The sequence below is a fragment of the Haliotis rufescens genome, unplaced genomic scaffold (assembly GCF_023055435.1).
Source record: "Haliotis rufescens isolate VD_foot unplaced genomic scaffold, xgHalRufe1.0.p SCAF_10, whole genome shotgun sequence".
Lineage (NCBI taxonomy): Eukaryota > Metazoa > Mollusca > Gastropoda > Lepetellida > Haliotidae > Haliotis > Haliotis rufescens.
In genome coordinates this window covers 16266521-16284798 of record NW_025963780.1, presented here as the reverse complement: position 1 = coordinate 16284798, position 18278 = coordinate 16266521, and the positions used below count along the sequence as shown (strand labels likewise).

The window sequence follows — 18278 nt, the reverse complement described above, 5'->3', positions numbered from 1 at the left end:
CCAGAAGTAACCAACTGGCTGCTGCTTCTGAAAGACATAGTCATCAAAATCTCCATGGGTACACATAATATTCACCGCCTGGCTTACCACAGAGAAATAGAACGAAGAATGTGGGATTGGACTTACATAATGAATGTATTCAGTTCTATTTGGGAGTTTAGGTCTTTATTTTAATCATGTGTAAAGTCTGGGACTATTTCATCGTTGGTTTAGGGATTTGGGTGTAATTTTGGAATTTTGTTGATTTTTATTCATCATCCATCCTTTCAGTTCTCTCCTGTACATAAACTGTAAAACTTGAACCTAAATGCAAGCTCTAACCTATTCAATGTAAATACATTTAAGAATCTCTAAATACTCATTTCTGCCTTTCTACTTCAATCTACCCTCAGCTAGCTCTTCAGAATCAAGAGCATTCACAAAATTCCTAGAAAAGAATTTAAAAATGGAAACTAATTCCATCCCAGACCATCTAACCTCCAGATGCCATTGATAGGAGTCCATTCAGATAAAATACTTCAAGATTAATTGAATATCTGGTCCATGTAACTGTCCTTCACACCACATAAAATGCTTTGAAATAACATAATTTAGAAATCTGTGAAATCAGTTCGCTGCAAAAGAAAACCTTTTTTGAAAAAGATCATAGTTTGAGAAGAGCGGTGGCCTGTTCACTGGTGAGAACTTTCCCACATTAATCACATCGATGTCCATTGAGGTATATTCTGTTGGATACTGGAGACACTCATGCTAATGTCTAATGATCACGATTGCCTTTAGATGACTTTGTACCGGGCGACTCGTGTGTGGTGTTCACCCTGTATACAGCTATAGCGAGCAAGTCTATAATTTCACAGAATCCAATCAAATTACTGCCAAAGTCAAGAGGCTTGTTTGGTTAGTACGAGAAAAAGATAATAAAGTTTGCTTATGAACCATGGACAGCAATTTGTGTTGTTTGATCATTTTGTCAAATAAGAGTCAGGCATGCAGTTGTGTCAAATAGATTGAGATGCTTTTTTGTGCTCTTGCAGTATATTTATCAATTTCACTGTTTGTTCATGAAAAATGAGAAAAAATATTTGAATGAGTTTGATGGAGTGTGATACTTTCTACACACATAGGAGAGCTTTTGTAATGGACATTTTAATTTGTTTTGTGTCAAGTGGAGATATTTCATCGGCACGAGACTATTGAGTGTAGTTCCTACAGTATCTGTATCGCTTGTAATGAAATCAGAGTTACCTAGCTTTTTTTTCAGTGTCACTTGAGAATATACAATAAGTATATTTTTTGCATTTACCGTTTAATTAAGGTCCTCAAATTGATGCGTTAATTTTTTTATAATTTAGTTTTTTTTTCGGCAAAATAAATGAATTGATTACCGGTATTAGTATGGTAAAGAGAAAGTGAATTCTAAGGGAGACTGCTCCATGGTTTGGTGTGTAGGTTCAGACATTATATGTTGTACAGTGTGTGAGTGGGGCATTGCCTACATTTATATAAATCTTAAAACTGTAGACAGAAGCAGAGATGCCAGCTTACTGACCTCGATTCAGACACTGACACAAATACAACCAATTAATATTCAATTAATAGTCACATGTTCTACCTTGTTCACAGCTTTTAGAGTTTGGGTTATACAATGCTATGTAAAAGTGATTTTTTTATTTCAATATGCTACAGTCAGTGATTGGTAATTTATTCTGAGAATCAGTTATTTTTCGACCCTAATTGTTCAGATATTCCTAGTTGCCTCAAAGTTATGAATAAAAATTGCTCGGGCTGGTAATTGTCCCAAGCTTAGCTTGGTTGTTATAGAAGGATATATTACTCTGCACACAAGAGTCCAGGAAAGATGAAAGGACATGGGATAGAAGATGAGGAAACGAGTAACAAAGACAAGATCCTGAAACCATCTCACCCTCCTTTATGCTTGTAGCGATTTCTTGTCACAAGATTTGGTTAAGAGATGTGTACAAAGTAAAGTTCTTGTAGACTCGCCTACATGTGCCATATGAATAATTTGAGAGTGGAATCTTCTTTGATGTGGAAGGGGCACATCCAGAGCGGGCCCTTAATCTGTTTATGGACAGATAATACTTATTGTATTACTCCCTTCATAGGCAAATCGATAGCAGTATTTGGGGAATATAATGGTTGGCAAGCAAGCAGATTTTATCAAACAGTCTCCATGTGAACAATGCAGATGTTGCCTTCTCCGCGAATACGATAAAACCCCTTGGATACTTCCCGAAGTAAATTCCCTGGATTTCGACAAGGAATATTATGACTGTTGTTCCTTTCACGAACTACTACCGTCAGGCCATCGAGCTTAAGTTGGTATTTTCTGCGCACAAATCGCTCATGTAAAAAGACTTGGGACAGGAACAAAAGTCTGCCGTCTAATTGCCTTCATCATGCCTTGAAAGGGGTTTTGTCGCGTTTGTCCAAATCAATATGAATTCGAGTTGATGAAATGGCTGTCAGTGGGTAGTATCTGGCCACAAATATTGATAAACCTCCTAAAATAGGTCCTGTGTTGCCAACACCAATTAAGTGATTGTACTTGTGCACTTATTACAGATAAAGAACTTAGCAGTGTCTTGCCTTCGAAGTCTCTGGGACGAGTGTTTGTTGATAAACATTGACTCTAAAGATGTAATATTTCACTACCCACCCATGCTTTCAGCCTCGATTTATGATTATCTGAAATAGAGTTTATTGGGTTGGGCTGCTATTTATTGCCATGTTCGTACTTGTAACAGAAAGGTTTGATAGCCTAGGCCAAATCTTGTGTATAGATTTCTGCTTAGAAGAAATGAATGCCCTCTAATGATTCAGTGAAATATGACGATCTCGTAAAGATTTTATTTGTTAGCATGTTGCTATGCAGAATCTGAGGTTCATTGTTAGGCTATAACTGAAAGCTATATTAAGTTTGGCGAATGATGGAACATTATAAAATTACAAGTTGATTTCACGTGGGGAAAATTGCACTTAATAATACTGTTTCATTTTTCATTAAAAATGAAATGACAGGCTTTTAAAATGCACCTGTTTGATCTCTCTTATTTTGTGGGACACTTTCTGTTTTTACGCTCAAATCGACTTTATGATACACTGTTGTATATTTAGTTTCTGTGTTTTGTTTTTTATCAAGTTATCGATCATCATGGTAATATATCAATGTGTGATTTTCTTTTAAATATCAAGAACGTTGACAATACGTTTATTTGGTTTGAAATAGAATGTCACATATGAAATATTATCGTTTATTACTTGTAAAATATAAACATACCAAGCTGATGGTATTATATTTCAATAAGTGTTCAATAATTTAATAATAACTATATGACGTGCAAAGTAACTGTTTAGATATGTGATGAAGAAACCGTAATAAGCTGGAGATAGCGATATCCTGACAACTGTATTCATACATAGGATCCACACCTGAGGCTGCTGTTTTTCCATTAGCTAGCTGGCTGACTAGTGTACACTGTCAATACAGAGTGTCAGTGGACTTGCTTTCCTCGAGATCATGATAAATCTATTCTGTGTTTCAAGTGGAGGCAAATATGGATAAGAGCCCAACATGGTCATGGAAATAATTGATTAATCAGTAATAAACTTTGTATTCATTAGGCAGAGTGCAATGGATCATGGCAAGAAATTGATTGCTTTTTATTGCAGAAAATAAGGCCTTCCCTCTGCTATCACATTTTTATTAGCTCAGTCATACAACTGTTTCTGTTTTTCATGGTGCAAGTAGGTTACACACAGAAGTTGTTTTCATGATAGCAGTTTCATGTCTAATTTTCCCCTTGGGTGGATAGTGCAGTGTGCATTATTTTCTAACTTTGATACGATGTGTGAATTGTTTTCTCCTTGACAGCTCCGCATCGATGTCCCTGATTTGTGCAATAGACAATGGTCATCGTGAGCAGTGGGTATTATGTACCAGCGCTCTCCTTCTTTTCATTCTCAACTGTTGTGGGTTGACAGGACAAAACTGCCAAATGATAAGTCGCAAACAATCCTCTTACAAATTGCTGACGACTTGTATGAGGGGGTCAACTTAATCGACCACTTGACATAAAGAGTTCTTTTCTTTCTTGCAGCTCAGTACTCGTTCCTTGAAGCGGGCTCTCCGACTCCTGGAATCGATACAAACACGGACAGAGGTTCTCTACGCGGATATTGCCGATCCAGGCGAAGATATCCTAACTCTGGCCATCCAGGCTGTGTCCAGCATCATCGGGGCATCGGTGGAGCAGGCTGATAAGCAGGGTCCCCGGACCCTGACCATCCGAGCGATGACCGTCCTGGACAAGCTGCTGCAGGTATTTGTCAGTGGGATGTTGAAATTGTAGTTGATAGCTATCTGTAGACAATTTGTCCTGCTTCAAGGAAGAACCTCTTTCAATGTTAGCTGGAAGTGTGAGACGAATGCTTCTATGGGATTTGCCATTATTGATTAAACATTGGATGACCACTTATACCATTTGTAGCAGAGGTGGGATCTCGTGTATCTATTGATTTATGTGTTCCTAAGGACATAGATGTTACATTGCTGTGGTGAAATGTTAGTATTGATTTGTTTATTAATCTGTCGAAAACTACTAAATGTCTCAAAAAGCTGACTAACAATTTATCATCTTTTCTTATCCTGACAAGGATAGGATACCATGATTGAATAGTTTAACTTGGCAAGAAATCATGTCTGTAGCAGGTCCTGATATTTTCAGGAACTTTCGTCCACAGAGACTGTTAAATCCTGATAGTGAGCTTTGTTAAATAATCTTTTCCTTGGAGATAAGAAGTGCTCAATAATTGATTTATGGTAAATAAGTTAGTTGCAAATATTGAGGAAAGTTTGTTGCTTGTTGAGGAAGTGGGTATAGGACATGCATTGACATCAATAAGGTGTAATGGACAAAGTGAAAGAAAAACATACAGAAGATTATTTATCTTTACAGATTCTGGTTACGTTCAGAGCAGTGTATTAACAGCCATGATATATGGGGAAGATAGGGGCTATAGACACATTGTTTGCCTCTGTGGCCCTTGTAAACTTGGCTAAGAACAAGATCACTGAATCATCTTCTTAATGGGTTTTTTATTGAGAAGGATGTATAATGAACTAAATATCATCCTGAATTATCATAAACTTATGCTACCACGATGTGTTAAAGTCCATATGTCATAAATAATCCTAGTGATATGGTCCTCTTACTTATTTGAACATTAGATATAATTTGTACTTTTTATTAGTTTTGTTCCCTACCCGTTTAAGAGAATCATGAAAATACAAGATTGTATAAATCAAATAATTAGATGTATTGAATCATGTGAATATGGAAAAAAGAATAAATAATAATTTCGTGATAAACATCAGTTAGATGCTTGAAATATACCAATATGAAGGCATAATTTTCTTATTAAATGAATGTATAATAAAGTGATTATTTCATTGTGCGGTCATACATTTTCATCGTATGTCTTAAGATACCACAAACACTATTCCAGTGAAAGCTACTTCTGTCCTTGTCCATCACCAGGAGCAACCGTCTGTCCACTGTCTGTGTTGTAGGGGCTAGTGAAAACATAACTGTTTGTAATAGCTGCCGGTGTCTGAGTTGTTTCTGGAGCTAGGATGTCTGGGAGCTGACAAAGTCCAGGGCCACGAGTTGTTGATGGACCACTAGGCTCAAGATAGTCCCGGTGCTTTAAAATCATAAGATGGATTGTAGGAGATAAATACCTGATCAGAGGTGAACATTGACTGGTCTTTTCTGGGAATGGTTTTGCTTCTAGTCAGACAGGCCGTTGTTCGTGATTGTGTAAGAGGTGTCTGAGATGAGAGAGAAACTGCCTCTTGAAGCCTGTTGGTCCGAAACAAGATCCCTGTCACGTGGTTCAGCATGGACACTGCATTATCCTTTGCTTCCTTTAAACTGGGGTGAAAGACTTGTGTGAAAGACTTGTGTGTTAAGTGCTGTGCCTGATCAGGAGGGTTAGATCGTGATAATATGATGATGATGATAGAAACCAAAATTATAGTATAATCTTTGGTAATGTAATTAATTAATTAATGATGATGATGATGGTAATGATGATGATAGAAACCAAAATTATAGTTTAATCTTTAGTAATGTAATTAATTAATTAATGATGATGATGATGATGGAAGCCAAATTTTTGGTGTATACACTTTCAACAGAATAAAAGAAGAACAAATGGCAATAATCATGAAGCAGACTTATCAAAATTCATGACACTTTGTACCAAAATGGGAATCAATATGGTTGAATCTATTTCCACATTGAAGATTTGGGTTCTTATGTGCATAGTGAATGTTTCTGACAAAATCTCAGCCAATGCCTACTGACTTATGTATGTGCTTGTTTGGACATTTGACCGATTGCCTGACATAGGTTTTTATGTGATTCTCCAGTCCTATTGACTGGGAAGTATTTTTTCTCTCCTTCATCGAGCTGGTGTTGTTAAGATCCTTTCTAAAGACTGCCTATAAGTGTCAAAATTCATTCTGCTTCATTGACAGTGCCAAGCTATCTTTCAACAAGAACAGATTTTTTTCTGTCAATGACCTTTCATTTCAATTTTATTTTGCATGAAGGAGTTTGCTGAAAGACTTAATCGCTCCTTTTGGGCATTTTATTGACATTTTTTCATGGATGTGGTAGAAGCCATGTATAACTGATAAGCTAAGTTTTTCCATTTTGGACTTTTAATTTTCATTTGGTGTGAGTTTCTGTCATCAAGTGTTGACTTTTTACTGATTTGGAAATTTTAAACATGTATGGCAAGTGCATCCCAATATAGAGGAAGAACAGGAGTATAGTTTGGGAGAAATATTATTGTTTCTTCCCCCCACAGGAAGTAGTTGAATTTATCACTGATTTTCTCCAATCTTTGAAACTCTTAAATAGGCTAAAAGGGGAGATTTATGTTTTCTATAAAGCACAAGTCTGGTATTAAGAATCGATCAATGTAATATGATAAGAGTGTATAGCCAGTATGTCTAGAAACAATACAACAAGAACAAGATGGATTGAATGACTTGGATACTTACAAAGATAATAAATCTGACAATATGAATATATATTTGAAATTAATACCATAAGAATTTTTTTCAAATTGTTCATCTGTTATTAATTCATTCTTTTTTAATGTCAGGGAAAGTAGGCTTTTCTTAAAGGTTTATCACACTCGGTTATACATGTAGTTTAGGATTGAAAGGTCTGTCTATCATATCAAGGACATATCGAGGCAGGCAAATTGGAAAAACATTTATTACCTTGCATATTGTTCAAAATTAGGATATTTAAGTTGATATGTTTTCAGAGTTATTTAAACATTGTATTTTAACAAAGCATTCAATGCTGCAGTGTAAAACTAAACATCTGAGTCTCATCCTGTTTAATGGTCCTGTCAGTTACTTAATAGTGGAATAGAGGTCCTCTACAAAGCTGAGTGTAAATTATTACAAGATCAACATGAAGTGGGAATTCTTTGATTACAATTTGGGAAGTTTAACAGACATTTACGGCAGACTCTATGCCGAAATCAGCCAGTGAGCATGTACCAGATTTATGTGCAATGTGAGTTATTGATGTAGTGTTGATGAAGACAAGATCCACTGATGGATGTCAATTTCTATTGTTTCGGTACTTAAATGAAACGTCGCATTTAAATTCTTAAAGAAGTCGATGTCCATAAGTCAGTCCTGTCTTCACTGATTGAAAAAGAAAATTAGAATAATTACTACAGACAGTCCTTGCTGCGTCTCGTGCCATGGCAGAGTTACACAAATGCCAGCTGTGGACTTCATGCATGAAAGTCCTTCATTCATTGGCTGGAAATTGTCAAATCTCATGTCTATGTTATTTTACGTCCAAGTTACAAAGAAGCTATTAGCTCACAGACGTTTGTTTTCCTGACAAGTCACCATTTAAGTTAAGATTTTTATCTGAAGCCTTAAAAATTTCCCTGCCTCTTCTTCAGGTGGAGCTTAATCATCACTCAATCGGCGAGGCCCCCATCCAGCGATCAGCTGAGTTTGTGTCAGTGCTGGGGTCCCGATACACACCGAGGTTGGCCACCATCATCAGCATCAATGATGCTCAGTTTAAACTGCCATCCAATATGGCCGCCATTACTCAAACAGCCAGAAAAGTCAGCCCAAATCAGGAGTCAAGTTCAATGAATGCTGAGTGCTTTCAGGCTCATATGACTTCTTTCAAGAAAAATCCATTTTCCCATCTTGGTGACCAAATTTGGAAAGTAAGTAACGACTTGACTCCGACAAACTGAAGGATATTGAGAATTGATTTTGTGCTGACAGGGTGATTAATACGCTAGTCTCATGCAGGAGTTTGCCGTTTTGGCAGCTATATCCTCAAATAATTTCCTAGCAATTTGAAGTTTTTGTTGTGAGTAAAAACATACTATGCTGCAAGTTGAGGGGCCCTGATGCTATATCAATACTCAATATTGTTAAGGCAGTGAAGTTGATCAAATACCATGTCGGCAGGCAGAAAAAGAAACTTGCATTTCAGTATTTAGCTGTTTAAATTTTTAACGTTCAATAAGATCTTATCAAATTCTGTCGAGGGCCCAATTTATTTGTTATGGCTTCAGCAAGATTATAACTGAAAATTTAGATTGGTTCTCTTCAAGCAAAATCACGTTTTGTCTGCTGACTATTTTCTGCAATCTTTCAATAGTTTTAAGCTTTTTTGTAGAATGAAATACGAGATATTTCTATTGGAACCTGGTCATTGGATATAAACACATAATTGTGTTTTCATCATAATCTCTTAAATCAGACCAAATTGATCTGCTCTTAGGAGGAATATCTTTTTTAGACTTTGAAAAGCCTTAAAACTTTGTTAGTTTTTCTTATAGTTAGTAAATTAGAGAATTTTGCTAAGATGATTTATTTATATTCACAGAATATTGTTGCAGTGAGACTTTAATCTTTTCAAATATTGATTGAGTTATTTTTGAGTCTATGGTTCCTTATGAATATAAAGTAACTTTGATTGACAGTTTGACAGTGTTTTCTTTATGTTAAATCACATTAAATGGTTGAATGATCGTCAAGGATTAAGTTGCGTTATGTAAATCATGTGACCTCCCTGGTTTCTAAGTGGAATATCATTGTTGTCTCCAGGTGCAAGCCGAGGTGTTGGCCCTCAACCTGTATTCCTGTGATGGGCAAAACATTTCCGTCAAACACCTACCTTCAGATGCTGAAGTGTTTATACAGATTCCCCAGCAAGAACGGGAAGTAAGTACTGTAAATCTGTATTGTTTTGTACCATGAATTATTGCAGGTGGCTAACAATAGCCTTGACTGCATCTGGAGAGTTTTGTGACATCCTGTTAGGATTATCAAATATCAAAGATACGTTTGCAGGTGGTATTTAGGAATGACTCAGTGATTTATAACCATAGATTCCTATGTTGTTGAAGTTGACCAGGAAGATTGGAGTAGCGTGTTTAACTAACAGTAGAGACTGGCAGCTTGATGAGATGTGAACCTTCTTGTCTGGACTATTGACTTTGAGTGACAATGTATAGTCAAGGAAACGGTTTATGAGGGATTACATGTTTAATAATGCACAGGTTGGTGTGACAAATGGAGGTGAATAGCAAATAAAGGCTCCTTACATATTTTGTTTGTTGATGGCCTGTAAAAATAACTGCATCCTGAAACTAATGAGAGAGTGTGTCACTCACAGGTTTTGCAGTACTTTCCTTCTCGCAAAACTTTCCAGCTTTGCAGTAAAGACCGAAACTGCCAAATGGTCATTCATCAGATAATATTGTGTTGTTATCCTCAAAGTTTTGTTCATGACTTTATCTCTCATTATTGTTCCTACCATATTTGCTGTACTAAGTGCTTTACGCCCTGTACTCAATTTGTACAGAAAACAACAGCTCAGATGGGTTATATGATTGCCTTCTAACTATTATCGTCAGTTTCGTCAACATTTGAGCTAAGTATGTTTACTACCACTTCATCTCAGAAAACAGATGTAAGTCTTTGTGTATGGTTTTAATAAACATTCCCTTTGCCAATTTTCTGAGCTCCCAGGGCACTTATTATGGCAAATAAGGTATATGGCCAAAATATTGTCACAGCAACATAAAATTTAACTCACTCATCTATATATTTGATTCATTTAGTCCTACATTATATTGGATGCGCTCATGTTTTGGTTTGTGACACCATGCCAAGGTATGAGTATTGTTAAAGGGATGACGGACCCACATATTCACTCACAATTTCTTGTGGTATGCGTGTCACAGTGGGGTTATTTCCCTTCAGTGAAATCGGGAGTTATCTCCCCTGTTTAGTGTTTGTTGGCTGTGCCTAAGATTTTGGCTCAAACCTGCAGATAACAAGGTGAGCAAAGTTTCAGGTGCATTTAACAGATATACTAACATCAGACAGATCTATCATGTGGTGAGTGTTGTGAGTTTGTATCAGGTATCCTGCTCTAATGATTCACTCATAGTCACCCTTCAAAATACTGACAGCTCTGCTTGAGATATATCTCCGAATTAGGTTCAACAATTAGAAAAAAAATAATTGCTTCTTACAAATAATTACTCTTTCTTTCCAGGGAGCCACTTACAGTACACATGTGCTTGACAAGAAGTACATGAATGTCCATCAGTTCAATCTCACAAGGCAGAATCTAGACCAGCCCTTCCACATCTCTATTCAACTTGACCCAGTGCCTGGTCGAAGTTTCCCAATCGCCCTGCTTATAGGGTGAGTTTGTAAGTGCTTATTAGATTGAGGACAAATGGATGGAATGTAGCAATGAAGCTTCAAGTACCAAGATTGGGGTTATGTCCCTTGATGTGCTGTTGAAGGAAGAGTAACCTCCCCTGATGTGTTTGTTGGATGTGCCTGAAATTTTGACTCAAACCTGATATTTCAAGGTGAGCAAAGTTTCAGGTGTATCTGATGAGTGACTTGTCTTCAGGGAAAGATAAGGCATGATGACCTTATCTTGAAAGTCTGCTGCTGAATTTATGCAAACCGTCCAAAAATATAGGAAGCCTGTTTACCTTACTTGTAAATTCACATGCTGTATTCATACTTTACTTTATATACATGTAAGGAAATAACACACTGTTCCATTATTCTTTTTTGGAACCACATGGGGATTCTGGAATTGGTCCCTATCATCCTTAATGGCTGGTCAGGCTTGGTGTCTTGGTTGATAGAGTGCCATTATACCCCAACAGGGTGGATCGTTGTCCATAATATCAATCACTGGATTATTTGGCCCAGACCCAATTATTTACAGGCCACCGTTATATAGCTGGAATATTGATGTGTATGTTGTCAAACTACAAACACGCAATATTTTTGTAAAAATTTATTAGTATATAAGGATTTCTTTTCTATGTGTCTACCACATATGGAGGAAACCTTATTCTGTAGAAAACATCATAACAAGGAGAAAGATGTACTGTGTTTTCAATTGAGAGCTAGGTTACCTATGGCTTTAGCCAAGCTAAATTAAAGTTGGAACTGAACAATACAATAATCGCACTACGACACATTTCACTATTATTATGTCACATCGTCACAGTTGGCTATGGAAAAGCACCAAATTTCAAGTTCTCTCATGTCTCCTCCACAAATATTTCTGCACAAAATGTAGACATACTACTTAGTGCTGATCTATCTGCCATCTGTTTGATGCTATTATATAGCTGCCCTGACACAGTTATTACTTGAAAAATATGGCAATAAAGTTCAAAGTAAGCATCATAAATTGCTTGCATTTGTATGGTTTAAAATGATCAAGCCATAAAATGTAATATCAAAGCAATTTATTTACATCGAAAATGGACATAAGCATAAAAAAAAAGATAATAATAGAAGTTCAATAATCTGTAGGGGCCACATTTCACCAAAGTATTTTTCCTCAACATTGGTATACATATCATTATGAAAGCATTTATTTCAAGCCATTGTGTGTAGAGCCAACCTACCCAGTTATGTTTGTGAGGCAGAGAAGAATCGCATCTGTAAACCTTATAAAATGTTACTACAAAAGTCCCATGCACATCTACTGAATGGTAGAAGGTTTTGTTTGTCTGTTAGCAGCTTGTGTTCCCTGTTTCAGCCAATTCCACCACCCCACCCCCCAACGGTACTACCTAAGACAGAACTTCCCGACTGGACAAGACAACATCACAATATTCCTGCCCACTGGAACTTTCAATGGTCAGTATCACCCTAACTTGGTCAATAAGTGACACAATGCAGTGATCAAAGATCCTGAAAAAGCCTCTAAGTTTTATCCTTGAAAACTTGGGTTGGCTATTTTATGATTGGCATCATTTCTCAAACGCATGAACGAATCAAATAGAAGTATCATGCTTTGTATGTTTTGTGTAGAAGAATTATGAGTGAGTGCGTATTGTTACATTCCATTTTTACCTCTCAGCTGCTTTTTGCTATAGGACTATTCCAGCTACACCCAATACAATTTATTCCCCTCTCACACCCAGCAGTATGGTATACAAGGGTCCCCTCTTACACCTCTTACACTTACATCCTAGTTGTAGGATTCTGCTCTCTTTATGAAATGCTGATGATGTTGCAGACAGCGGGATGTATTACCTTGGAATCGTTGACTCCCACTACAACGCGGGCCGCCATCGAGAGGGCCAGGTGCTGGCTCGGAACTACACCTTCTCACTGTGGCTAGATAATTGCCTCTTCTGGGATGAGAAGCAAGCCGCATGGAGTCACAAAGGTTGCCAGGTGATGGAAGATTCCACTGCCGAGCAAATGCGTTGCAGGTTAGTGGAGTCCATTTCTATCTGAGGGATGTTAACTATGAATGTGAATTGTTAAGTCTATGCTGTTTACTTAAAACATAATGTCATAATGTGTCCTGGTTTTTTTTAGGCATTTTAAGATAATGTTTCCTTTGACAAATTAAGCTATTAAATAATGATGTCCTGTTGTTTTCGCAGGTGTGACCATTTGACTGCATTTGGAGGGCACATTGACCTTGTCGCAAATGATTTGAATTTCATAGATGTTGACAGCTTCTTCAGGTGTGTAGTAGATAAATCCCAATTCAAAAACAAATTTAGTTATAATAAATAAGTAGGACTATGGATCCAAATTGCGTGGATCGATGCTCATGATATTAATCACTGGATTGTCTGACTTGGTTGATGCATGTCACCGATAACAAATGCGTGGATCGATGCTCATGATATTAATCACTGGATTGTCTGGTTGAGACTTGATTATTTACAGACCATCATCATATAGCTGGAATATTGCTGAGTGCAGCGTTAAACAACAAACCAACCAAGCTTATGTGGGTTTTTGATATGTTGCCATTTGGAATAATATATTTTGTTTGTATTTCAGTCTTCATGAGAACCCAGTGACGATTGTGCTTGTCTGTCTTGTGTTTTGCACATACTTCATACTGTTGGCACTTTGCCGTCAGGCAGACATACATGATGAGAAGAAAGGCAGAGTTGTCTACCTTACAGACAATGGAGGAAGTGATAAACAACAATATGAGGTTACCGTGGAAACAGGATTCCGAATGGGAGCTGGCAGCACTGCAAAGGTATAAGGTCCAAATATGCAAATATATGTACCCTATACAAAATGTATAATTCCCTGGTTCCCTGGTGTCTCATTCTTGCCAGAAGAATGAACAAATGTGGATTCGATGGGTACAATGTGTGACCTGACAACATGGGTTGTCAGGAATAATATTGTACATGTGTTCCACACCATTATTTTATACATGTATTACCCTGTCTTTTCTTCTGAGAAAATGGAGAAAAATGTGGGTTTCACGATCACAAGTCGAGACATCAGCACAGTCACTATTGTTGGAATATTGACACATAATGCCTAATACCTTCTGTGACGTCATATGGATGATTTTATTAATTTTGTGGCAATGTGTTGATATGACAACATGTTGCTTTGGGCCACTTTGCAAGCAATAAAAACAGTGCAACAATTTGCATGAACTAACCAATCAACATAAGGCCAAAATATTGGATAATATTGAGCCTGTACGTTTCAGATCAGCATGATCATTCATGGTGAGGAAGGGATGTCAGAGACGAGGGAGCTCATCAGTGACGACAACCGTCCACTGTTCGAGTGCAACTCCAGGGACAAGTTTGTCATGACGTGAGTTACCAGCACACTCATCTTTGCTTAGTAGATACTTCTTTCTGTAATTGTCCCGGTAAGCTAAAAATGTCGTAAACAGCCTCTTTAAAAGCCCACGACATTAATAGAGAGTCACATTTTCTTTTTATAGCTGTGACCTGGGTTGAATTGGTATGGTCAGAATGTAATGATCAGAATATTTTTTGATGGATATGATGTGATTGACAGTAATTCTATCTTGAGGTTTTTATCCTTTATTCTCACTGGTCCACCATGGTTAATTATCCAAATTGTGTTAAATCAGGATTTTTGTTGATAACAACACATCACAGCAAATGAAGATATTTATTTCAAAATTGTTGATGGCTAATTTTGTATTCTGATGTTTTTGATAGTCATCCTGATAGTCTGGGCAAGATCTGGAAAGTGCAGCTGTGGCACAACAATTCTGGCCCCTCCCCCAGCTGGTACCTGAGTCGAGTCCTGGTTCGAGATCTCGTTACAGGTGAGACATTCCTTGACAATTCCTGACAATTTGGTGAACAAAAAGTCACACATTATTTCATCTATGTTCTAATAATTTCAAATTTGTCTGGATTAAAGTTATACATCCTGATAATTACTGATAAACAGGATGTGTGGCTTAGATTGCAACAATAAACAGTGCAGAGTTGGGTCTCTCAGCTGCGACAGAATTCGCTGATCATGTTCAAATTCCAGATTTGTCCTGATAGGGAACCTTGCTGTGAGAGCACTATAACCGTACGCACAGGTTTCAGCAAAGTTGTAGAACATCTGAGATCTTCATCACTTTAGGATTTCCTCCTTTATCAAACTCACAAGTCATGGCAAGACAAAGACCACTTTAGTGGTGTTAAACCCATTAACGCACTGCTTGGGTAGCCTCCAGGCTAGATGAAATTCCTCGTTTTATGATCGAGGCTTCTGTATATGTGACTAGTAAGTTTAATGTTGATGTAGTCAAAGCAACACTTGTCACGTGTAAGATGGTCATGGTTGCAGGACACGTGTACTACTTCCTGTGTGAGAGATGGTTTGCTGTGGAGGAGGATGATGGGAAGGTGGAAAGAGAAGTAATGGCGTTGGACGGAGATATCGGATTCTCAACGGTAAGTAACACCTCTGTTCATATTTGCAAATTTCTCTCTTCAAAGAAAGAAAAAATGAATATAACCACAAAAATTCCATTTAACACTTGCACCATGCAGGAGTGATTGTGTGTGACTGAAACTAGTGAGCAAAATCAAGCACAGTTTGATGTTTGGGAATGGTGTGGGAAATGTTGCCTTCAAAATAATCTAAATATATGTTCAGTGACATTGCACAACTTAATGGTGTTTGATGGATGCTCAAAATGCATTGTAATAATGAAACAAGAGATTTTATTGGAGCTTCAGTAAACTTTTAAGTTAAGGGTGTTGATGTTGTAGGTATTCTGGGCTAAGGGCACGCAGTACATGGCAGACTTCCATCTTTGGACGTCGCTGATGACACGCCCGGCTCACAGCCGCTTCACCCGCACCCAGCGCCTCACCTGCTGCCTTACCCTGCTCATGTCCTATATGTGTCTGAATGCAATGTGGTACAAACAGACCGTGACAGAGGTGAGACTCAAACTCAGTCTTCAGCACTGTCATCATTTTACATAAGAATATTGCTTTTTGACTATGAATATTGATGAGCGACTATTAGATTGTGTTATTACAGTAAAGACTTTGGATAATATTATATGATGAATCATGATTGTATTCATTTTAATGATGATATAGAATTGTTGATGAAGCTGGTGAAAAACAATTGGTTCTCATGTGACTTTTTGGAGAAATAATGATTACTTGAAGTTTATTAACACAAGCTTACCTGACAGTGAAGTTCTCTGTATGCAAAGGTGACCCTGAATTAATGGATGTCTTGTTATTCCTGCAGGTGCGAGGAGAGTTTGGGCTGCTGGACGCATCCTGGCAGAATGTGAGCATCGGAGCCATCATCTGCAGCCTCATCATCCCCCTCAACCTCCTGCTGGGCTTCCTGTTCAGGAGAAGTAGGGTGAGCAGGATGCTGTGCTACCGCAGACTTCCGTACCACTGTACCACTCCTTTCCTCTATACAGTACTATCAGTCTGTTCTTCTCTACAACACTGCAGCTCTCTATACCTCTCTATAATGCTGTACCACTCCTTGCCTCTATACAGTACTATCAGTCTGTTCTTCTCTACAACATTGCAGCACTCTATACCTCTCTATAGTGCTGTACCACTCCTTTCCTCCATACAGTACTATCAGTCTGTTCTTCTCTACAACATTGCAGCACTCTATACCTCTCTATAATGCTGTACCACTCATTGCCTCAACTATTGGCATCCATTTGGTAAAAAAATCCAAAGTGGAAATAAAGGACAAAAGTACGCAATAATAGGCAGAGTTTACAAATAAAGTGTTACTAATAAAGGTCAAAATACAAAACAAAGGGACACCGGTTCAAAAATACAAAGTTGAAATAAAGATCCAAAGTACGCAAGAATAGTCAAATGTTATGAAAAGACATCATGTGAAAAGAAAGAAAAATGTGTACTAAAGAACGTCAGTGCACACAAAAGAACACTAAACTGCTAAAGGATGTTGACAATAAACGCTAGATGGTACAAACATTTATAAAGCATTTATATCCGAGTTTAATCGGCTTGTTCCGCTGTGAATGTGATAACTGCATGACGACATGTACAAGTATTACGTCATTCCTCGTGCACCCACCGTCTGACGTCACATATTTATACTGTATAATGTACACATTGTGTATATACATGTTGCATTTATGCATCATCCCCGGGAAAGGACTCTTGCTTGTTGCAACACGAGGATGTTATGATGCCGAGTTATGTTTCAGACGCACATTTTCATACCATCTGAAGAGTGTATACCATACCAATCTGGCGTTTTTTTGTCAATGTCCTTTAGCAGTTTAGTGTCCTTCGTGCACACTGCTGTTCTTTAATACACATTGTTCTTTCTTTTTATATGATGTCTTTTCGTAACTTTTGACTATTATATTGCATACTTTTGACCTTTATTTCAACTTTGTATTTTTTAACCTGGCATCTGTTTGTTTTGTATTAAGACCTTTTTAAGTAACATTTAATACTTTAGTCTTAACATTTGACTGTTACTGCGTACTTTTGTCCTGTATTTCAACTTTGTGTTTTTGAACTGAACGTCCACCCACACTCAACACATGTTAAACACGGATGTTACTTTCAGGTGCGTTACCCAGGCTCGGAGCCGGACAAGCCCGAGTACGTGAGTGGGAAGCCAAGCGAGGAGGTGTCAAGGGAGCATGAGGAGGAGACCGTCCAGCCCATCATGACGTACTCCCTGCTGGACCAGTCCATCCTCAACTGGCAGAGCATCCAGGACTGGGCCCAGAAGCAGTGGATCAAGAGAGAGCAGGCCGTGCACTCCGGCTCCAACAGCGTGAAGACCAGCCACCCCAGCAGCCCCCAGACCCCGGCACCACCCGTCCTGCTCACACTCAGGAAAGGTGAGTGATGGGAGATGGCGTCAGTCTTATGTTAAGATAAAAGGCAAACCAATCATAATGCACTTTCGTCAAAGAATCCCTTCCTAATAATGTTGTTTCTAGGCATATTTTTGTCATTAAATAAACTTATGTGAGACGCAAGTAAGCTACTGATTATGATATTACAAAATGGTTGTATTTGGCAACTTTGCTATTTAGAAAATATCAATGTAACAGACATAGCAAAATGATTAATGATTATTTTTCCTGTGAGTCTACTATATATTGATTTTTTTTTGACAGAGGAGGAAACTGATGTAGCATCAAGTGGGTTTGAGGACTCAACAAGCCAGGCTTACTCCCAGGGTGTAGCAGACAAGAACCGGGTGCAGCCCATAGCAAGCGCACCTTCCCCCAGCCCACCACCCAAGTGTCAGGACACCTACCACAGAGGTATGTCCTCACTATCATGGAATTAGTAGCAAAACTGTAGTATCTGATTCATGCAGCATAAGTGAGTTT

At 37.9% G+C, this 18278-nt stretch overlaps 1 protein-coding gene across 6 annotated transcripts in view; it reads left to right on the top strand.

Moving 5' to 3' along the window:
• Positions 1-18278, top strand: part of LOC124127667 (polycystic kidney disease 1-related protein-like) — a 239132-nt gene that overhangs the window by 204218 nt on the left and 16636 nt on the right. For all 6 annotated transcript variants that reach the window (XM_048387457.1, XM_048387453.1, XM_048387467.1 and 3 more), the window contains 15 exons: positions 4122-4343; positions 8029-8307; positions 9200-9316; positions 10659-10810; positions 12183-12283; positions 12666-12864; positions 13042-13125; positions 13451-13658; positions 14130-14239; positions 14617-14726; positions 15245-15351; positions 15673-15846; positions 16169-16288; positions 17498-17777; positions 18060-18209. In XM_048387457.1, coding sequence (XP_048243414.1) covers positions 4122-4343; positions 8029-8307; positions 9200-9316; positions 10659-10810; positions 12183-12283; positions 12666-12864; positions 13042-13125; positions 13451-13658; positions 14130-14239; positions 14617-14726; positions 15245-15351; positions 15673-15846; positions 16169-16288; positions 17498-17777; positions 18060-18209 — 2413 coding nt within the window. The remainder of the gene's footprint in view (positions 1-4121; positions 4344-8028; positions 8308-9199; positions 9317-10658; positions 10811-12182; positions 12284-12665; positions 12865-13041; positions 13126-13450; positions 13659-14129; positions 14240-14616; positions 14727-15244; positions 15352-15672; positions 15847-16168; positions 16289-17497; positions 17778-18059; positions 18210-18278) is intronic.